The 22,942-nt window shown below is 42.4% G+C and overlaps 2 protein-coding genes and 1 non-coding gene across 3 annotated transcripts; 2 read left to right on the forward strand and 1 right to left on the reverse strand.

Annotated features, from left to right (window-relative positions):
- Positions 1 to 40: 40 nt before the first annotated feature.
- On the forward strand, positions 41 to 113 carry trnar-acg. The gene has a single exon. It is a non-coding gene; the product is annotated as a tRNA-Arg (tRNA).
- Positions 114 to 4,889: 4,776 nt separating this feature from the next.
- Positions 4,890 to 19,353, forward strand: LOC118796230 (CUB domain-containing protein 1-like). Its single transcript, XM_036555026.1, has 11 exons — positions 4,890 to 5,086; positions 8,343 to 8,567; positions 8,776 to 9,132; positions 9,551 to 9,766; positions 10,329 to 10,685; positions 11,501 to 11,869; positions 12,373 to 12,564; positions 13,663 to 14,028; positions 15,172 to 15,528; positions 16,105 to 16,192; positions 16,939 to 19,353. The coding sequence occupies exons 1-11, from the start codon at positions 5,014 to 5,016 to the stop codon at positions 17,468 to 17,470; spliced, it is 3,132 nt and encodes a 1,043-aa protein (XP_036410919.1). The 5' UTR covers positions 4,890 to 5,013; the 3' UTR covers positions 17,471 to 19,353.
- Positions 19,354 to 19,553: 200 nt separating this feature from the next.
- On the reverse strand, positions 19,554 to 22,806 carry LOC118768907 (tetranectin-like). Its single transcript, XM_036515875.1, has 3 exons — positions 22,709 to 22,806; positions 21,759 to 21,857; positions 19,554 to 20,714 (listed from the first exon to the last, which is right to left on the reverse strand). The coding sequence occupies exons 1-3, from the start codon at positions 22,803 to 22,805 to the stop codon at positions 20,314 to 20,316; spliced, it is 597 nt and encodes a 198-aa protein (XP_036371768.1). The 5' UTR covers position 22,806; the 3' UTR covers positions 19,554 to 20,313.
- Between the last annotated feature and the right edge of the window lie 136 nt (positions 22,807 to 22,942).

Below are 22,942 nucleotides of genomic sequence, written 5' to 3' on the forward strand. Positions count from 1 at the left end.
CCATAGAATAAAATGTTTCGCCCTTCTTCACTTACTCAGAGGGCCAGTGGCGCAATGGATAACGCGTCTGACTACGGATCAGAAGATTCTAGGTTCGACTCCTGGCTGGCTCGATTCTTTTAAAGACTTATTAGTGTTTGACTGCAGGTTATTTCGACTTGATTTGTTTTTAAGTCATTCAACCGAACTAATGTCTTCAGACAAATAAAAAGCGTCTCCGCGTGAATAAGCCGATATGTAACGTTTGCAAAAGTTAGTCAGGCTACTGCCCAATTTAAAAATCGTTTAAAGTCTCATTTATACCTACAGATCTTCCCCCATATTGCTGTTTTGCTCCTGGGTGGAAGTGCGATTATTTAAAGATCGAGCAACTTCACTTCCTTGTAAAAAAAAAAAAAAAAAAAAAACTGGAGTACAGCATGTTCTATAGCAAGCGGACTAGTTAGCAAAAGAGAAAGGCGTGTCGCAAGTGGCAGATTTTTTGGCCCAATTTGTATTGAGCAAGATGCTGAAGGTGTATTGCGTTAATAATGCAAATGGATAAGACTGCCTTATTAATGTTTAAGAAACGCAAGCAGTTGCCGTAGATTGGAGTGTCTGCAAAGGCTTTATTATCTAATATCTTTTCACCAGTAGTAGGCGCTCTTGTCATTATTGCAAGAGGTGATTTTTGGAATGGAATAGTTGGAATCGACTATTGTCGATTCGGATTCCAAGAGTACAAACGCTGCTTTAAAATATTCATCAGATCGTTTATTATTAAATGACATGTTAAGACTTGGGCCTATGCACAAACAAAAACTCTAAAAGCTCCATCTGTCCTAGACTGCTTTATTTGCTGTCGTGAATGGTTTGTTGTTCACATACAGTTTCCAGTTGAGAGAAATAGCCTTGTATCATTACTCAAAATAAGCAAATTCAACAGGTTAGTAAATAAATGGCGGTAGCGAAACACATTTACTGCCAACATGTTAACAGAGGTGGAATGTAAGACATACAAATATTTGGTCACGTCAGGAAGTGTATCAATTAGTTGAAACCCATACACAACAAGTGACACAATTAAGTAGCCAGATCTGGCTAGGCCTAGAGTTAAATATTCAGTTTCTCTCACCTTAACAACTACTTTGTATTTGCAAATACATTCATATTTTGCAGTTTACTTAAAATTTTCTTTTGTTGGTTTCTGAGCAAAAACATTAAAATGGTTAGAGATTCTGATCCCTGTGTCACCCTTATGCCTTGACTTTAAATATTTAATTGCATATTTAACTGATAAGTCTCCTTGGAAAAGAAAATGAGGGGTGTGGAATTCTCTGTGTGTACACTTTCAATTGTCATATTGCTTCACCATTCAGTTTCATATTATTACAGGCCATTAGATAGCGTATGCCCATTACATGCAATTCCCACCATTGCACAACCTTTATATGTGTCATGTAGTTTGATCCTGTGACCACACCATGGTCTATGAAATATATAATAGTATTGTCAGGGCCATTTCTCTTGGTGTCCCACTCACACAACTTTCAAGTCTTGGGGTAAAAAGTCATAATAGCACAAAACTTTATTAACAATGCCACAATTGTAAGTTGCCTGGGTCATAGTGTGCCATGGCATCCATATTCTATGTGGACAGTATTCCATGTTCCTTGAAATTAATTCCTCCTGATATGTTATTCAAACAGCCTTCACATATTATGTATTGGCACCCCTTTGAAAAGTATACTAAAATATGATTCCTTAAATGATCTGGCAGCCATATTACATACATTGAACATATGTACATGTGTGCAAACCATTTCTCTTCACATTTGATTTGCACCATCTTCATATGTTATTAGTTGGTTAGAATATGATCAATTTCATTTATGCTGGTTAGGTTATACGGCTTGGTTACTCATATGTTGCAGCCTTTCAAATTCCAGCAATGACCAGACACTCCCAGAATATGCGAGAAACAGTTCAAGTTTCTCCCTGATTAAAAACCATACAAAACAGATCAGTCACAATGATCATATAAGCATATTTCAGGGGTGTGGTCTAAGCCTTATGTTAAGGCTGAAAATGTATTATTAGCTGGTGTCCCAGATTTGCGGATGTGGAAAAAATATTCTCCAAGATCCTAACCTACTCAGGTCTAATTAAACGTATTCAATTCTCTGTCTCAGATAAAATCTCTTACTTCAGCCAAATGAAGTATTTATGACATTTATATGATTACAAACACTATAGCTTAGTATTAAAACACATAAGGCAGTGCATTTCATGAAGATACATCCAAATGCACATAATATATTAAATGCACAAAGCATTATGCAAACTGATGCAGAGCAGACAGCTACTGCTGTGGCTTTCACATGCTCTTAAATGGAATGCAACATGTTTTAAAATCAGGCATAGGTGCAGCCTGTCGCTCAGCACTACTTGAGGGAAACCCTGCTTGATCGACTATTGCATGGAGTGTTGCTGCCATCGCATGGGTAAGTGTCATCATTGCAGTATTTAGACACTGAGCGGAAAAAAATTAAAATCCGCACGGTTCATTTAACAGCAGTCAACTGAAGTGTTGCCATTACAATTACGTGCTCTAAAGCTTTTGATTCAAGTAGAGCTGCTTTCCACTCTAACAATGTTCTAGTTGTGACTTTCAAACCAATTTCTGATAGCTCTCGTGGTAGTGGGACTCACACAAATCATTTTAAAAATGATCTTAATCTTTTTTTTTTTTTTTAATTAAGGCAGTGTTTTATACTGCGATGTCAACATGAAAGGAGCTTTGCATGTTTATTTTTTCCCTGGCTTCTGATTGGATCTTATCAATATACTTGTGATTGCATACTCTTCATAAAAATACCCAAAAGAGGTTTCTGGCAGTAACAGATTACATATCAATCTAACTTTATCCTTTTTAATGCGCAATCACTATTCTGACAAGGCCTTTCATGTCTATGATTGTCCATGTTAACTCTAAGCATTACTGGATGTATATTTATTGGCTAGCTTTAACAAAAAACATATTACTTTCATCCTCACTTTTTATACATAATTATATTTTCCCAACAAATATTGTCTTGTTTTTAACTGATGTTTTAAAGTTTTGTTTTGTTTCTGAGTGCAGTGGAGGCTAATATATATGTATATATAATGTATAAATACAGTAATGTATGTATTGGATGACCTGGTTACATAGATGCACTAGAATCACAGTTGATCATTTAAGAACTCCCTGGACTGGGCAAAGATTTTTCATGTCAGATTCTTGAATGTGCTTAATTTATTCATACCCAATTTATGCTTGATATAAAGGTTTGTCACTATCTGCTGTTCAGTTGTTTAAATGTGAAGATAAAAGTGTATGTGTGAGAGAGAGCAGAGAGCCTGAGCCCTACGGCCCACTTGTTACAGTCTTCGGAATGCTGACATCAGAGGGACATGTGGAGGCAGGAAGTTTGATCAGAAAGAGTCAAATGCAAGCGCTAGTCATGCCTAATGTCCGTACATTCCAGCGAGAGTGTCTCTTGCAGTGCACTGTGGGAAAAGGAGGGACAGTTGCCCCTCTTTGCTGAAAGGGGAAAGAACTCAGCTATGCAGGGAATAGTTAGCGTTGTGTCGTTTCCTTTATAACTGAACATATGTAACTGCTTGGTTGGTGATTCCCTGGGGAGTAAATTATAATAAAAGAATAAATAATAAAATAAAATATTCCAGAAATGGAGAAAATGCCATTGTGCCCACGGCTTGCTATTGAAGATTAGTCAACAATTTGCACAAGCACAATTGTCATATTTCCAGGATATTTTGGCTTTCGTATTGTGGAAATCCGTTCTCTGGAGTGAGGTATTTGTGGATCAAATTTTAATGCGGATAACCAACGAGGAGATTTACTCTACTGAAGCGTATAATGTATGTCTTTTCGGATAAGTTCTTTCTACAGTAAGACAGGTTCAGGGGTAGAGGTGTTCCTAAGTATAAAAATAATATATGTTGTATCGATTTATTTATTTTTTCCCCAATGGCTTACAGAACCTGTATGACAAGACAGAGCCTGTTGATTGAATCCACCCCTTTGCTCTCTTTATATTAAAAATATTACAAACCACGACGAAATAACAGCGACGTGTAATTTTCCGCACGTAAGAAGGTGGCACAAGTAAGACTGACATTTATTGCATGAATGAACATTCGTAATTTATACTTGTTCCTTTTGTTTTCACAATAGGAACTCTCCTATTTGAAGTGTCAGCCAATCGTTGACAAGCGTACACTGATAAGGAAAAAAAAGAGAAATGCGCCCTGTTTGTTGTGCAAAGAACCAATACATTTGACAGCGCTGATTGAATTTAATCGTAAATGCTATGAATCTAATCTCAAACGCCACTTTTCGTAAAAATAACAATGAATATGTAACTTTTTCAGTATGTTATCATTAGGAGGTGCCACATATTTGCAAGTACGTTAATCTCTTCTGCACTTCGCTAGGCTGATACTGTATACACGAACGAGGACACGTTTACATTGTTACATATTAATCAAAACGATCGACTTTGCATAAATTGACCGTTAATGCAAAGAAAACCGGATCGCGGCGGCTTTCAAGCTTCAACTGAGACAATACCGGAAGAGGGGGATGCGTCAGCGCTTTACTAGGTTTCAAGAGCAGATTAATCGACCTTCTTTTTTTCCCGTGACCATAGAATTTTGATGTCATTTATATGTCGTAATAAATAGCATTGCCATGTTTCTGTTGCGGTCATAACGCAAAGGGAGCGCACATCACCACAATCAAACTGCAATTTATTTCAAGTTTGGACAGGTTGCGGGGCACGCCCTTCTCTTACAGGTAACCTGTACGAAGCGGAGAGAATCAGGAAGTGCGAGGAACGGCTTGCTCAACGAAATACTTTCATGTGGCGATTTCCATGATGTCAAACTATTGAACTGTGTCCGCAAGGCCGATTCACCGGTCATTTTAGGATTTTCTCTGAGGAGTTTGTTGAAATCAGGACCAATATGCGGTTTTCGTCAATGGTCTGGGCTCGTCCACTGCTTGGAATATTCTTGTTACTGGTTTCAGATATCTCAGGTGAGTAAAATATAATGGCTGCCGTCACAGTATTCAAAGTTCACCAATTCTAGCAAGTGACCAATTCTAGCAAGTTTACATATTTTTCATGAATGCATCCAAAATACCTAATTACGTGTAGAGTTTAAAATTCATAGTTATGCTTCACAGTAAATGTTTGCAAAATGGTTTACAGAGATTTGTGAAAAATTGATTGATCTGAAAATGTATTGCGAAAACAATATTCTGTGGTCAGTTGTTAATTTAAATGGTTCAATAATTCAGAATGTAGAGTGTCGGTTCATTTTGCGCACACGGTGCATATAGCAAGCCTGTTGCCTGCATGCTTAATGATGATTTACTTGCACCATAGGAAATACATGAACGAATTTTTAAAAATGTAATTTATTTCAGTCTGTCGATGTACGGGCATATGAAGGCATTACAGGTTGCTAGTCCAGCTGTGTACTGGTAATACTGCACGTCAACGGCCCAACATCGCTCCATGTAATAACCGAGCTAATGGGAGAGCTAGAATTAAACAATGAATTAATTTGGCTGGACACTGCTTGCACAGTACATAATGATAAGCGGGTTTTAATCGCGCCAATCAGATGAACAAAGGGGCGTGCTGTTTACTCTCGAATTTTTCACTCACTGTGTGCTTGTAGTGTAGGCCTATTCACACCACTTGTTCAATGTCCGTTGGCAATGTCCGTCTGCTGCAAAGGCGTGTGGAATATTTACTTGTAAGAGTGTAGCACTGATACAAATGACGACATAAGTATTGCACAATAGCTCATGGAAATGTTAGGAGCAAAGACATTTGACTGATGTGGGGAAAAAAGGGCACAGCCCAATTGCTTAAGAGGTGCAAGGACTGATCCGTAGATCAGGAGGAGCAAGTGTAACAACCCATTACCACTTTTTTGAGTCTTGGATTTATTTATTTATTTATTTATTTATTTATTTATTTAGTTGATTATTCCAATTCTAAATAACATTATACTAAAGAGCCTCTTTTCAGTTGACCAAATATGGCCATGGGCAACATACGTTGTAATCGAAACTATAGGAAGTGTGTCTAAATCTTAGATTTGTGTAGTGCTGTACAACTGATTGTTTACATGGAAATGTGAAACCACCAGGTTGACTGTGTTAATTTAAGGCTTTCTAACCTAGTTTTAGGATTGTGGTATGGGGCTGTGGTTGTGTGTTGGAACATTTGTGCTGACAGGTTGCTGCCATGGGGAAATCAGAGTTTGTTTTCTGTAATGTTAGGTGTTTGAGAGTCCACCAAACTGAACAGCCTTTGTGTTTGCAAGCCTGCAGTCCACTATATTCTTCAGCATGCTTTGAACTGTGAACAATCACACAGCTTGGTGCAGTGGTCAAATTTCGTCAATTTTGGCTGTGATTGGTGATTTGCAGTACTCTAGGAACAGTATTTAACACCCCAGTCTAGTAGCAGTAAGTTGTCCAAACTGTCATTTTTTAATAACTTCGGCCAAAAGTGTAGGCTGAGCGCACAGCCTCGCAGCTTGTGTTGCGAGAGAAGAAGTACCTTTGCGAAATCGGTGTGGCTCACGTTAGGGCAGGTAAGTCACGTGAGTGTGTGAGTTATTCCATTATTGTTCATATACTGTTCTGACGTGAAATGGTGGCTAAAGCTACTCACAGCTGCTTATCTATGTCAGATGACAGGGATTTTGTCAGGTAATCCAGTTCATTTAACATACCTGAGGGAAACAGTTGTGGTGAAGCCCTAGTTACGGATGTCAGTTGAGGGGAAGTTGTGGTGGCCTTGGGATTGATCCCGTTCCATTATGTTATGGTTTATGTTGCGAGTGCACTTCATGTATTGTATTCCTTTGCATAGCTTAAAAAACAATCCTGTTTCTTTTGCTGTAAGTCAGCCTGGGTAGAGGTGTCTGGTATATGACATAGTAATTGCATTTACCAAAATGAAATCTAAATTTATCAACCATGAATTATGAGACCATCCTGTAATCTTCCCCTATTTGTAGTGCTGTGTGACACTTGAGCCGTGCGGGTGCGCTCAGGAATAAATGTAATGTATCTTCCCTGGGAACCTTTTTTGCAATTGTTTGAACAGATACCACGGGTTAGAAAGGGAAATGGAACTGTGGCTTGGGAACACCTCTTTGTAAAACATTAGCACCTTTCATAATTTGAAAGATTCCCAACTGAGTCAGCGGTGGCTGACACTTCTTACAGTAGAACATTGATGTATGTCTCCTAATTTTCAGCTTGATATCTTTGGAATGTGTTACAGTTTACCGATCCCAATGCTGTCTGCTCATTCTTTCAAATACCTGATATGATACATCCATTTTAAAATGGTTGACTAGTCATTTTGGACTCTGGGGTTCAACTGCAATTTGTGCATTGAGATCCAACTTTCTAACATGCTGTTAAATAATATGACAGTCTTGCTAATGACTTCATTTTTAATCATAGTTCATAGTGAGCAGATGAATGTGTGATTTTCTTTTTGGAATTTACAGAATACGCAATATAATTTTTCAGGAGGTCACACAGAATGCATCATTTGCATTCTGCACAGCCAACAAGAATTCCTGATTGAATGCTTGTATAGCATTTTACGTTGACACAGAGACACTATAACCAATAAACGAGCCAAATTAAATTCACCAATTCTGTCAGTGGATTTGTAAAATAAAAAATTTGTAAATTGCAAAGAGAATTTACATTTTTCCACTAATAAAGATCATTTTAGTATGATATGCAAATTAGTGTAAATGAATTGATTAAAAAAGCGTGACTTCACTTTCCCAGTTAAAATGTCTTGAAATTTTTGACTTTCTTTACTTACTTTCTTTATAACTAATTTAAGGTCCACCATTTAAGGACGCTAGATTGATTATGGCCCCAAAAGAAATGACTTCCACTAATCTCTAAAATATTTGATACAAATTAAAAAGACATTACCTGTCTTCTGGTTGAGTTCCATTTTCATTTGAACATTTTAGAAATTTTAATTTTCATTTCTATGTAGAGTAAGACAGCGCTCAGGTGAATTTAGAAAGTATAACCTAACCCTTACACTGTATTCCATCTGTCTACCCTCAGCATTTGCACCATGGTCAGATTTATAAAAATGACAAAAAGCTTTATTTTCCCTGAAAGTCCTTTGTCTCTTTTGATTGCACTGTGCTTCAGACCCCTGTTTTTTGCCAGGTAGACAAGTGGCTACCCATGACTTTAACCCTTTTCCCCTGCTCTTTCCCTTTAGAATGCCTACAGATGGCTGTCCACCCTGATGTGGGCACCACTGTGACCCTGGAAACTTCCCTTCCTGTGGAGGAGTGCCGTGTCTGCAGGGTCGGGGGTGACGGTGCCTCTGAGGAGGTCTGCTCTTCCTCTCTGACCCTTGAGCCAGACGAAGATGTCAACCTCCTCTTCAACTGCTCCAGTCTTCCTCAAGAAGCCTTCACCATCAGCATCCACAAGAAAATTGGTGAGACCAGTGATACGAGTGTGTCCCTCCAGCTTATTACCACTGTTACCCTCGTAAAACATGTCAGGCTTGGATGATGTATAGCCTTGTATAGATATATAGCAGTGAATACCTTTGAATCCATATTTTGCTTATGTAATGGCTTCACTGGAACATGGTGAAGCAGATTTTGATGGTTTAAATTGAAACAATTGGTGTTTAATTACAGAATGCACCAAAGAAGACTGCAACCCTGCCGTCGGTGAGATCCAGCCCTCTCTGTTCATGGACTTCAACAGGACCTTCGTTTGGAATGTGATTGGTCCCGTGGAGGCCCGTTTGGGTCTGACCTTCCCTGGAGACGGGCTAAAGGAGGTCACATCGTTAGAGCCCTGTCCGGATGGGTACCGCTACACTGTGGTCAGTTCCCAGCCCGATGAAGATGACCACACTGACGCATTCTGCAGGAAGGGCCCCGTGTCCCACATAAATCTGCCCCACCAGGCTTTAGTGTCCCTGCAGGTGCCAGGGAACGAAAACGTGGACCCAACCATATTCCAGATCGCTCCCCTTCCTGTGAAGAAAAGTAAGCCTGTGTACTTATTCAGGGTCTCATTTCTAATTACGTTGACACATACTATTGAAGCTTATTAATTCTCTTAATCACGTGCATCTTATCTGGAATTACAGTTGAAAGTAAGGGTGGGGTTTGATTTACCAGGTGAGCACTAGGGATTACCTATATTTGAAAAGTACAGTCCTGGTACTCACGCACTTTTATCAAAATCTGTACAAGGAAGACAGATTGATTGTCAGAGGCTAAGGAGACAAGCACATCAGTTTTCAATATTGCCTTCCAAGCTCGTCTATTGCTAGCTGCCCCTTCATAATAGTCACTTCGGTTTCCTCAGAAATTGGACAGATCTAAACATGGGCTGGTCTCTTTAGCCTGTGGCAGCATTTCTGAGGGAAATGGCATCCTTGTGATTTCTTGTCTTCTGCAGAAGGCCGGATGATTCCTGTCGCCCCTGACACTGGCACCATCATCACCATCAAGAGGGATACCGCAGGGCCAGACTGCACTGTCTGCTCCACCGAGGGCTCCAAAGCCCCCCAGTGCTCTTCCAGCCTGATCCTGAGGGACACCCACAATGTGTCTGTGGAATTCTCCTGCACACGCCCACAGGACATCTTCAGAGTAGAGGTCAACAGGGAGATTGGTGAGACAACAGGGAGACTGGTGGAGCAAAAGAGTGCAGCACTGGTTAAGATACTGAACTCTTGACTGCTGAGTGGCTCAGCTGGTAAAAATGCTTGTTTCATGCTCAGAATGAGCCCTGCTTCCTGGGTATCGATCCCAGCCGTGTCATCAGCCGACAGTGACTGGGAGACCACAGTGGCGGAACAAATTGGCTTTATTCTGCCAGGGGTGTAGGGTTGGATAGGTCAGCCAGGGGTTTGTCCATTGGATTACGTACCAGCAAACCCTGCCCTCCAGGATTAATCACTGAGGGTCAGGCATTCCACATTGGGGAAAAATAGGGTAAAAAGCATTGGGTATTCCAAATTCTTTCTTAATGCACTCATGTTCTTCAGGTCAGGAGTTTTGAGTCTTGCGTCACTGCCATTAAAGCCAACCCAGATTCAGTCCAATAAATGGGTTAAAGAAGAATATACATGTATCGTGTAAAGTTTTAGCACCATGACTCCCTCAGTTTGCTTAGCACTGAACCATATAGGACTGTACATGATCCTGAATTTCTCATGGGTTTGCCTCCTCAGATTGTGATGAGACAACCTGCATCGGAGACATAGTGCAAGGGGGCTTCTCCCTCTTCCCAGAATTCAACAGGACTTTTACGTGGGACTTGAAGGTTCCGCCCACCAGAGCATTCCAGGTGGACTTCTCTGGGCTGGGAATGAGGCAGATCCTACCATCTGAGAGCTGTCCGGACGAACAAACATACTCCATCACCACGTACCTGCGCACTGGGCCCCTCAATATTGGGACCTTCTGCCAAAACGGCACCATCAGCGTGGTCCAAGTGCTGTACAGGGGCCGGCTGGCCCTGAAGGTCCCGGGAGAGAGCCAGCCGGATCCAGCAATGTTCAAGGTCTCCGTTGGGCCACAGATCAAAAGTGAGCGGGGGGGGGGGGACTGACGGGTTACTCAGAAAGTACCAGTTCAGCAATAAAAGAGCAGTGGAGATGAGCTGCCAACAGTGCAGTTTTCAGTGTACTATAATTTAGTGTGTTACAACAATAATCTACTGCAATGGCCCTTACTGCCAGTAATGGAGGGTATCAGTGCATCAGCCTCTGGGTTTCATTATTTCCCTGGCTTTTCAAGAGCAAATGTCCAGGAAGAATTCACATTTGGTTAGACTTGGATGATTTCAACATAGTGTTTTTGAAATGGGTCTTAGTTTTAAATATGTCAGCTAAATATTACATGAATGCAGTTTATGTGCCCTAACGGAGTGAAATATCAACTTAATTATTTAGTGAGTGTATAATTACAGAATATTCAATAGCCTGTTTGTGTACAGAGAGAAATGAAACATCAGTTCAGATAGTACACTGTCCTTCTGAGGCCATAAATGTGCAATTTGTACACAATTCATGAAGAGAAAAGAAATTACGTGATTTAAACTGAGAATAAAAATCAAAAAATGCTGTCAGAAATATCAGTTATAACACACTAATTTGTACACTAATTTTACCAGTTTTTACCTTATAAACCTCTGTAAACCTCTCCTGTTTTATTGATTTGAATATGTGGATTTTGTTTGGATTTGGTGCTGAGGTTTAGAGTATATAGTGTCTGCTGCATTTTCATGGGTGTTTTAATAAAAAAATAGGGATATGAGTAATTCTCTGGCAATACCCTGTTCATGACCTTTTTGGAATCATTTGACTGTAGTTGTCTTTTTTTTGACCTCCCACTCCCCCAGAACTTGCTATAGTCAAAGTCACGCTGCCTCCCGAGTCTTCGGCCCCGCAGTTCTTTTCCGCGAACTACCCAGGCCGTTTCCCGGATGACGACCTGATGATGTGGAACTTCACGGTCCCGCCGAAGCACAACGCCACAGTGCAGTTCCTCAAGTACACGGAGCCGGAGTGTCTGAAGAAGGACGTGACGGTGGAGTACGAGCGCGAGGGCGGGAAGTTCTCCATGGGGAAGGAGCTGAGCGCCGTGCAACCCGCCAACCTGCAGCGTGGCTTCGGCCTGAGCCTCATCAACTGCGAGACGGACCGGCGGGGGAACCGGCCGGGGCTCTCGCTCAACTTCCAGGTGTCTGTGTTCAGGAGCAGCCACCCAGGTACAGGGTGCATTTTCATTACTTTACATTAGATTATAGTCATTTAGCAGACGCTCTTATCCGAAGCAACTTCCAGCGCAGTGCCAGTGTCGGCCTGATACCGAGGATAGTCAAGGATTTCTTTTCATTTGAACAAGTGAGCAAGAGTGAGCAATCTCAGAGTGTTCATTTTTCACATTTGATAATTATTGACTAAATCAATGGATAATTTGTTTTTTGTTTATTGTTTATGTAATTTCATCTTTATTTAACCTAGTAGATCAAATGTGAACCAGCTCCAATAAAAGTATAATGGTTGAACATTCTAGTTCCAGTCATAAAACCCCTAAACATAATCTCCAGTTTACACATACAAAGTTCTTGCTTTGAAGAGTAGTTACTGCTTTTCTTTGTTGTCGCACGGTAAATCACCAGATAAGGAAGTTGTGTATTGATAATCCATTAAGTTTGAGTGAGGAAGAACATGAGTGAAAATGCATTGTGTGTAATGGTTTTATTTCCAGTGCTGTGCACGCTGGATCTGCAAAATGAGGAGGGCCTGAGCATCCGTATTGAGACAAGGAACCCTTCATGTGAGATGAAGGTGAATGGAGTCCTCCAGGAGACAGTCACTTTGCTGTCGGGGATGAAACCCAACCTGTCCTTCCAGGATTGTTCCAGTGAGGACCTGTTCATGACTGTCAGCAAAACCATAGGTAATCTGAGCCGCTGACTCAAACCCATATGGGACCTCAACTGCTGAGTCAAAACCATAGGTAACCTGCACTGCAAGGTTTACACAGAACCAGTGATATCATGAACCATGTGGGCAAAGCCATAGGTAACCCACACCGCTTACTCAAAGCTATAGGTGATGTAAACCATTGCGTCAAAGCTGTAGGTAGCCTGCATCACTAGTCAGAACCCTGGGTAATCTGTATTATGGAGTCAAAAGCATAATGACAGACTCCAGTAACTCACCAATGATGTGCATCAGTGGAATACTATGTGTACAGTACACTGAGGTACTGTACAAATAGTAGTACTGCAGTATATCACCGCATTATAAAATGGGCTTTAAGGATCACTAATCCAAAATTGGAAAGCCAGGCCTGTAAAGATCAAACAAGGGGCGAGCCGTTTTGGATTGTGCTGATATTGCTGATAATGGATCGTAGAGCTTTAGAAATGACATTACACTGCCTATTTACTGTGGAATGTCAGTTAATGTGCTTTGTATCTGAGTGATGAAATAAAATCATTCCGTTTAAGAACTTGCTCATCAGTGGAAGATTGATCTGGCAATAAAATCGTCTGGGTTCCAGGACAGATGCCAGAAGTGATTCAGATAGCATGAAGTTGGCTATAGCTATATTTATTTGTCCCCCTGTCTGACTTCTGATGTAAAGAATTGTCATTTAATAGTATACAGAGTTAATAATATAGTGTTAGATAAAATTGTGACTGATTAAGTGTTGAATGAGACACTGCTGCCAAATTCCAGAGTTTGGCAGTTGGCTGCTATATTAGTGAGAAGCAGGAACTGCAAAGTCAGGTTGAACGGATGGCAGGTACTTGCTGGCTGAGGAAGCAGTAGGACAGGAACCTCAAAGTGGAGACACGTTCACCTGATAATTTGAAAGATGTGGTACTCGGATCTGAAACCAAGATGTCCTAATTGCAAAGGTTTTAAATTATGTCATGTTGTTATCATGTTAAGTCATGTGGGTACCATTCAGTAATAGCCCATGTCCAGCACTGGCTCTTCCCCCCCGGTAACGCTCTCGCATGTTGTCTCTGTTGACAAATCACAGAATGCCGGCCGTGGGAGGCGTGTCCGGTGGGCATGTCCCAGCTCTCTCTCCCCACCCTGGAAGCGTGTCTGCCCATGCCGATGCAGAGCATGACCTGGCAGCTGCGGGTCCCTGAGGACGGCACCGTGGAGCTGCTGCCCTCTGCTGGCAGCCTCCGGCAGTCGCTGCCCGGCCAGCTGTGCACACGCCGCTTCACCGTGCGCGTCGCCGAGGACGGCGGGGTCCCCTTCGGAGAGTTCTGCGCCGGGGGCGCCATCAGTAAAGTCCAGATCCATTCGAACGTCACCGTCGTTGCCACACCCACCAAGGCCCGCAGCCTATCAGAGGAGACATTCTTCAACATCTCTTTCAGCAGAGAGATCAAGGGTAGGGGAATGTAACAATGCTATAGGACGTTGTAATACTGTAATGAACAAATGTGTAAGAACAACTTCAGCGTGGGCATAAGTTTAACATACAAAACAGTAATGGGAAATGTGGCTGACTATGAGCTTTTTGTTCTTCGGAGACTTGCATTAATGCATATTAAATGTCAGCCTCAGGTTGCTGTTTCAAAAGATGCATCAGGATTAAAAAGGTTTGCTATATTTTGCTATGTAATCGGATTCACGTAAAAGGGCCGTCTGATTCTGTTCTTCTCCTGGGATTAAGGCAGTGATATGTGACCTGTGCTTCAGGTGGAATAAGCATTAAGTCTTCTTATGTTCAGGATTAGGATATTAATAAGATTCTCAATTCACTGTTTTTGAAAAGGAAATCTTTGGTAAACATTCTGACTGTTGAAACTCTTTTGTGCGCACTGAGGGCAAAAACTTATTTGTCATAGCAATGGCATGCAGCAACGTGATAAAGAGTTTTCCCTCTTTCTTTGTCTTTCTTCTTATTTTCTTGGTTTGATCATGAATATCCACAGAACTCAGGCACGTTTAAAGGCTATTTGATTAAAAGGGGTGTTACAATACGGAATTTAGTTGATTTTTGCATGAAATCACCAGTTAGTCGTGGTGTTTCAGAGTATTTTATCTGTCATTGTGAAAGAGCATCTTGAACAGTTAATCTGTTCTGTTTTGGTTTCTCCTTGGTCCCAAAATTCCATGTGTTCAGTGATGGAACGTAATGTGAATGTTGTGTTTTGTTCAGTTCAACAGTCTTTAGCCTTGATTTATATGAGCCACTAGGGGGCACTGCATGGACGTGATACTCAAGGCCATTTGTGGAGTGGTGTCAGTATAATGTGGCTGCAGTGAAAGATTACGAAAGGAAGATGGAATAGTTCAATTATAAATTAAATGGGCCAGTATTTTTGCTGTGTTATCCAACATGTTTTTTTTTTGTGCAATCAGTCCTTTGAGGTTAGATCTGCCAGACAATTTGGTCTTAACATTCCGTGAAGATGATATCCTCTCTCAGCTCATATCTCTTTAGAAATCTATCCTTAACTTATTTGTCATTGCTAGGGATAATTACTAGTGCTGACATGCTTATTCCCCCCCCCCCCCCCCCGAACAGAGAGCTACATTTTGACTGTCACCCCAACGGTGGGGACCTCGGCTGTAGTGAGCAGCCCGAACTGGCCCGGCGGCATGAAGCCCTCCTCCACCGCCTCATGGATCGTGATGCTACCCCCTGAGTACCAGGCCGAGCTGGTGTTCACCAATGTCAGCCAGCCCAAGTGCGCCGAGCGCCACACCTCCATCAAGGTGCAGACCCTGGGGTCACTGGAGGAGATGTTCAGCCGCCGGGAGGACGAGGAGAGGGAGAGCAAGCTGACCGTCCCACAGAGCTTCTTCCTCAACACGTCCAACTGCCTGCCTGAGGAGGGCCACTTCAGCTTGCTGACCACTATCACCCTGCAGAAAAGGAGGAGTGAGAGCACACTGCTGTCTCCATCACCAGCACACCTCAATCACACAGTGCCATTATCAGAATTGCAGTATATAAGATCAATATTACTTCGCTCCCTCCTGGTCATTCAAGTATAATTGGACGGTGTTGTTATACATTTACCTTATCCTTATTGTCATAATAGCACCATTATACAATGTACTATTATAGATAAATTACACAGGAGTATTACACGCTCACTGACTGCCATTATAATGGTCATTAAGGTAGAAGTACACAGTATCATTATGAACTTATGCCATTGCCATTGTCAGTCCAGAACTATAGTGCAATATCATTGTAATTTCATTGTATAGTATTATCAACTATAATAGTGTAACTATACAGTACCCTTCTGGGGAATCGAGCCAGCAACATTTGGGCAATAATGTCCTTCTCCTGGTTGTCATCATTTTCCAAGAGAAGTGAACCAGATCTTTCTGCAGATAGAGCAGCCAGCATCGCTTCTTGAAGTGCAGTGTTGTCATTGACTGTGCCCCCTCTGTCCCTTGCTGTAATGGACTGTCACTAATGGGCGTGTCCTGCTACTCTCCACAGGCCACCTCCTGAGCATCATTCTGGGGACGGTGGGCGCCTTGCTGCTACTGATGATCATTATGCTGATTGTCGTGTGTGTGGTTGTCAGGTAGGCCCTGCCACGTTACTACTTGCCACGGAGCAGTGGGATGTCTGCTTCACTGTTGCTTTTTCTGTTGTTTTTGTTGCCGGTTTTGAAGCATCTGCTGTTGCCTCTACTGCCACTCCTGCCGTTGTTGCTGCTTACTGGTCTTTTTAATGCTGTTGCTACTGCTGTTGTTGCTGCTTACTGGTCTTTTTAATGCTGTTGCTACTGCTGTTGGTGTTGCTGTTGCTGTTAGGGACTGTTGCTGTTGCTTTTGCTGCTGCAGCTGATGCTGCTGATCTTGCTGTTGCAGCTGTTGCTGCTGTTTTCACTTAGCACAAGCACTTACGCTGGGTGACTCACAATTTGTTCACAGTTGTATTTTCAGCACCACAAAGTCTAGAGAAAAAATAAATATATGAAGAACTGCATGACCTAAAAATAAAATGAAAATTAAACTGTAAATGTGTATGGAGTCAACTGCAGATTAGAATAAAAATATTAGCTGATAAACTGTCCCCAAGGGGAATGTAATGGCTTCTTAGGAGAAAAAGGCCATAAATGAGAAATGGCAGAGTAAGGGGAATGCAGAAGTGGTGTTTATAGTGTGTTTTTAGGAGACAGTGTAGTGAAAGCAAGAGAGAGTGAAGTTTCAATCTATTAATTTAGAGGGAGACAGTTAGGAATGAGAGTCCGCTGGAAGGCAGTTTCCTTAGGGAGTTTGTTAATCAAGCTGTGATGTTTCTGCATGTGACCATTGCGTCAAACAGGAAGAAAAAACAGAAGGCAGACCAGCAGGCGTCCATCTACATCCCAAAAGGGAACATCTTCCTCCCGGGCGACAGTCCCTTCCCCAAATCCCGGGCGAACAACGAGTCCCACGTCTACGCCTCCATCGAGGACACCATGGTGTACGGCCACCTGCTGCAGGACCAGGGCTATCCGGGGCCGCTGCAGGGTCAGTACCAGGGGCCCCAGGTGGACGCGTACCGGACCTTCGCCGGGCCCACAGACAACCCTTCCATGGGCGAGAAGGCGGCCCTTGATGCGGAGGTCGGCATCTACCGGCCCTTCCTCGACCCGTCCCAGGCCGCCGACCCGCCCCGTCCCCGCACCCCTCTGGGCCGCCAGGACAGCCTGGCCTTTGTGGACACCCGCATGGTGGGCAACGAGCTGAACACGTTCAAGAGCAACGGAGACATCACCCCGCTGCGCCTCTCAGCAGTAGAGCCAGTATCGGCTGTGGAGGAGGACGAGGAGTGGGATGACGGCGATGAGGAGGAGGAGGAGGAGGGTGTGTAGAGAGGGGCGTGGTCACGGGACAAACATGGCTGTTACTAACTGTGGAGCACCTCCCTCCGCTCCAGGTCCCCTCAGGCATTGAAAAGAACGAGAGGTCCATGCCTGCCTCGGGATTAAACGGTACAGTATTGATGGGAAAGGGGAAACCAGTGTGTGAACTAGGAAAAGCCTGCTGAATGAAGCCTACCTCTACGGCATCTTCTTATTGGACCCAGGTGTCCTAATAGTTTTATTTCCTTTTTAAACCAAGCCAAATGTCCTGGACAAATGACTTAGAAATCTTCATGGTATTCTGTCTTTTTGAATGAGGCAGGTCTTAGGTTTGTGTAGTATTTTAATATAGCTCATGGTTTTAATATCAGTGATATGGGCTTCAGTGGCATCTTCCATTTCATGAAAATAGATTTCTTTCAACACCCGTTGTATGAATGTATTGCAGAAACCGAGCAAATTCAGAAAAGTGAAATCTTTGCCATCATGTACTAAACCTTTTGGTGTCAGCTAAGCATATTTTAATGATCAAGTGCCAAAAGTTTAAACACCACTTGTGCTGTTGGTTTTATATTTTTTTCTTAAAATTGTTCATGTCTTTTGCTCCCCTGACTCTCAGTTTTAAAATCATATTAATGTCTAAAGTTGAATTGATGTATATAATAATGTATGTTTCACAATATGTAAAAGTTTTGTATATTAATACAGAGTTTAGGATGATGGTTGATGTGCAGGTACCGTTTTTTATATGACAGTCAGAGCTGGCAGCCGAACGTGTGGGTCCAAGCCAAGCACTGCAGACAGTCTATAATAACATGCAATTCAGCGCCTATGTTCCTTGTGCTCTCTGTACTTCCTTGCTTATTCTGAAGGGTCAGAGTGGAAACAGGAGGTTCCAACACCATCTGTGCTTCTCTGCTGTCTGCCCGTGCTCTAGAAGACCGCACCTCTAGAAAAATATTCATTTCATAACGAGCCAGCAAATCAGAATGCTCATAGCCTCAACAGTGAGAGAGATGGGACTTCAAATGTGAAGCACGTGGAGTTAACTGCCTGGTGAATATACAGTATCTGAGTGACACCATTGTATGTGAACAATACATCATGGGTATTCTGTGCAATACCGTCGGATGGCTCCTCTGGATGTTTGGTGATTTTCTTCCTCAAGAACTGAATTGGTTTCTACAAACCTGCAGGCGGCAGTGCACACACTGCACAGTTTTATCTGATTGCCTTAACCATGTCACCCATCAGGGAAGTGCAACTTTGAGAATCCTCAGATATGGGTAACTAGACACACACCATGGATTAATGCTTTTGTCAGTGAATGTGTGAGGTTCCTTCAAGTCATTGACTGGATTCTCTGATCTGCTGTTGTTTACCCGTGATTTGTATTCTTTAAATACAATGTCAGATTTTCAGATAGTAGTAAGCTTGCGTCACCCTGTTCCTCAGTTTATCTGATTCATTGGAATGTTGAAAAACTGGATTATGTTCATTTGTGTAGCTGAGAATTTCTATTTATTCAGGGTGTACCATGTGTTTTCGTATTGGGATTCTTATTTATGAAAGGATTCAGACAGAGCAGTAATTCTTGTTAAAACATGTTTGGAAACCTGTGTGTATTTGTGGGGACTGTTGATGTTTTTCCAAAGGCCATCAAGCTATAATTTTATTTTTTAAAATCATGAGAATGCTTTTTCAAGACTTTTTTTTTTTTTCATTTTCACAGCTGCATGTGCTTTTATTTCAAAAATACTGTCACATCTAATAAAAGGTTTTCTGTTTATGAAAGCTAGGGTTTGGGCTGAGTAACTGCCAGATGGGATTTTTTTTCAACCAACATGTTATATGGAATATATTTAGAGTTTTCATCTGGAGCTTGAAAACTACAGAACACAATGTCCCCTGAGGTGCAAAGCTTAAGTTTTTTCACTTGCCATGCAGTAATCGCTTAGACACTCTTAATAAAATGAAAGTTTTTTTTTTCAAATGAGTTTTATTTCATTTTTGAAATGAGTAATACTTTTGATGAGTTATATCAGGCTAGACAGAGTTGTTTTGTTTAGAAAACAAGTATACAAGGCTAGCTAACTGAAATAATCCTCATTTTATCAATGAAGGGGGTGGGGGATTGTTAGAAATTAGCCAGTTTAGGACGTTGTTCAACAACGTACAACTTTCAGTGTACCTGGATATGATGAAATCCTCGCTGATTTTTGCAACAAATTATGGTTCAATGAGATTTGACCCAGTTTAATCCAGTTTTTTCGACATTACCTCAGTGTCAATAGACTTACAGCCCTGTTTTTTTCGTTTTAATTTTAAAAACATACGCCGATTAAATTACAGAAATATGGACTCGCTAATATTGGTTAGGTTAGGGAGCCAGCAGTCTTAACTTGATTTGAGGCTGCTTTGATGATTACGATGCTGTCCTCGTAGAATTCAAATAATCATATGAGGAAAATATTAATGTTCGATGCTAAAGGAAGACAAAATGAGCGATTTGCATAGTCATCTTTGAAGCGTTCAGCGTAGAAACCGCAGATTAGAGTTAAGTGTGGTGTATGACATCAAAGGGTAGTAAAGGATTATGATTGCCGGTGTAGTGCTGTCTTCCTCCCAATTTTTGTACAACCATTTAATACAATGGTATTTAATATAGTACAGTCGTCTTTATATTGTACAGATCTATTCATATAATAATTTCTTTCAAGATTGTTAAAGTTCCTAATTTTGACTACTGAGCAGATGGACGGCGCTCTGGGCGAACATGTGCATTTTGTCTCTGAGAATGTGAAATGTAGCATGAAATTGCGCTACACCGGCAGCTGCGGAGCATGGTGCGCTTATACGATGTTGAACTCGCAGACGGACGCTTTCTCGCCGCGGCAGTTCTCATCCGACCACTTCCCTTTGGCCGCGCCGGAGAGGACAGCGCAGTTCTCGGAGCGGCCGCCGTCCGGCTGGTGGGTGACCCCCGACTCCCAGTTCTTGTAGCGCAGGGTGGAGCCCGTCTGGTCGACCCAGTTCCCCTCGGTCGTCATGTCGTTTATGCCCAGCCAGACCTGCTCGTTCGGCCCGATGCTCTTGCGCACGTAGTCGTACAGCTGCTCGTTTTCGTCGGCCGTCAGGGGCGTGCTGAGGGTGCCCCCCTTCGCGATGCAGTCGTCGCTGGCCGCATGGTAGCGCTTCTTCACTTTGTCCACGAGAAAACACTTGCCGTGGATCTTCATTCCCTTAAGGCAAACTGGGAGGAGACCAGAAAGGATCATAAGATCTGAAACTAAAAATTCTAAACCAAAGTATTTATTATTTATTCAAATATGAATAAATAAGTAGTACAAGAAAACATATTTGAACCAATTTTTAGCGTGCTATCTGAACTATCATGGTTCTCAAAAGGATACCAATATTGTGCTGTTTTCAGTCAAAAAAACTGTTTTCAGGTTTTCCCTAATAGAGGGCACAACCCACAGCACAAGAAATCATACTGTATCAGGCGGAGAGAGTTCTTCCTTGGCCCATCGCCATATGTACCAGCACTGTGAACATGCAAATACTCAGAATCAATGCCACCCATAACAGAGCTTCTACGTTTCAAAATGTATCAAAGGCCACTTGTTTCAGTTCTGGCACAGAAAAGGCTGTGAGCTGTAACCAAGCCAAGACAACCAAATGTTCCTGGTACACATCTTCTGCCCAGACCACAGTCAGACCCTGGCACACCACTGTAAGCCCTACTATGTGCTGTCCAGACCAGAGCAGACCCTACGTTACTCCTCAGGATTTCACTTCAAAGGGGCAGATGCGGCCCACATGGCGGGATTACATAAGGATAACCCTCCGTGGGACGGGAACACAAGCCGCCGCCCACATCCCCCTGGCAACGGCAGCAAACGGCAGCTGGGGCGTCGGCCGACACTCAGTGTATGTGGGCTGCAAGGACTATGGTGAGCACTAAGAAACAAATAAGCAATACAACCTCCCTGCTCACTGGCTGATTACAGCTGCAGTCTTGAGTGATGGGTACTCCAATATTCATCCATGGTTTTGGGCAGCAATTGTCAGAGAGATACAATCTCTGTGCTGAATACGACCCACCTGTGCAAATGTGTCATGCATCAGAAGTGAAATGATAAGCCCTGGTAACTTTCATGATCAAATAGTTAGAATCACAACACAGTTCAGGTTTCCTTCACCCTTGTTGTGTGGACAGTGACGGGGGTGGTCTTCTCAGCAGTGGAGGAAGACCCTCTGGCGTGAGTCTGTCATGTGATGCACGGGGTCTCACCTGTCTGCAGGGCCTGCTGCTCCTTCAGCAGCGTCAGCTCTTGCACGATGTCATCGATCTGCTTCTGCAGCTCCTCAATGGCAGCAGTGCTCCCCGAGTCTGGATTTTGGTCAAACGGAAAGGTGAATGAGAAGTTGGAGTTCCCCCAGAATGACCTGCTGGAATGTTCTGTGCCGAGCTCTCCGCCGCGGTGGCTGAAAGCTCTCCAGAAAATTGTTTGGGGAGGTGGAGTGCGGAGGAAAGCGTTCTTGCTAAAGCTCATAATGTCAGCACTTCCTTGCATGAATTCTGGTCCACCTCAGAACCACAAGCATTCAACATTTTTCTTCCAAGTCACTTTAAATATAAATCCTGTTCATAATATGGGTGTATCAATTGTTCACTGTCTGAATCTGATTCTTTTTTTTGTTAACAGCTATGGCCTGAGCAAACACAATAGACCCGTCATGGCACATATCAAGTGCACATTTAGAGATTTTTTTAAAGTCTAATAGTGTTTTTCTCCCTGAAAAAAACATTAAACATTGGGGAAAGTATTTGGTTAGACCAAGAATGTATAAACCGACATTGTACTAGCCAATTGCTTCGTCCTTGCTCAGAACATGCAGCCCGAACTCTCTCGGCAGGTATGATTTTTTGACACAAATTAATAAAATCTGTTACTCTGCAATTTAAAAAATAACTTAAAGCTCCTAATAATTCAATCCGTAATGATGACAGCAGAGTGAACTAGTGATTTTTTTTCTCAGAAAATAGCCCAAGATGCACCTTCCTTCAGACCTTTTACATTAAGGATGGGTTAGACCACAGTAAATCAGGGTAAAATCAAACTGATCTGCATGATCCTGCATTGTTTACTTGGCCAGCAATCACATGCACTGTTGCGTGTGAAAGCATCCATTTTGATCATAATTGTCAGTGAAAAAGGGAAGCACAAGCATGGCTCCTACCTTTTTTCACGTTTTTCTTCTTCGGGGGAGTCTGCTGGATTGAGGAGTGGACGAGGAAGAGAAGGCAAAGCAGGAGGCGCGCTCCTCTGAGATCCATGGTGAAGTCTGGGACTGCACTCTCGCGCCGCCGCGCACGGCAATTTATCTCTCTCAATTCCCACAAAGTGGAAAAACACTGTAATCAGAAACTCCTGCTCGCGGGACCCATCCAAATTTTGGGAATTCAATTTCAAA

This window comes from Megalops cyprinoides, chromosome 21 (genome assembly GCF_013368585.1).
Source record: "Megalops cyprinoides isolate fMegCyp1 chromosome 21, fMegCyp1.pri, whole genome shotgun sequence".
NCBI classification, from domain to species: Eukaryota; Metazoa; Chordata; class Actinopteri; order Elopiformes; family Megalopidae; genus Megalops; species Megalops cyprinoides.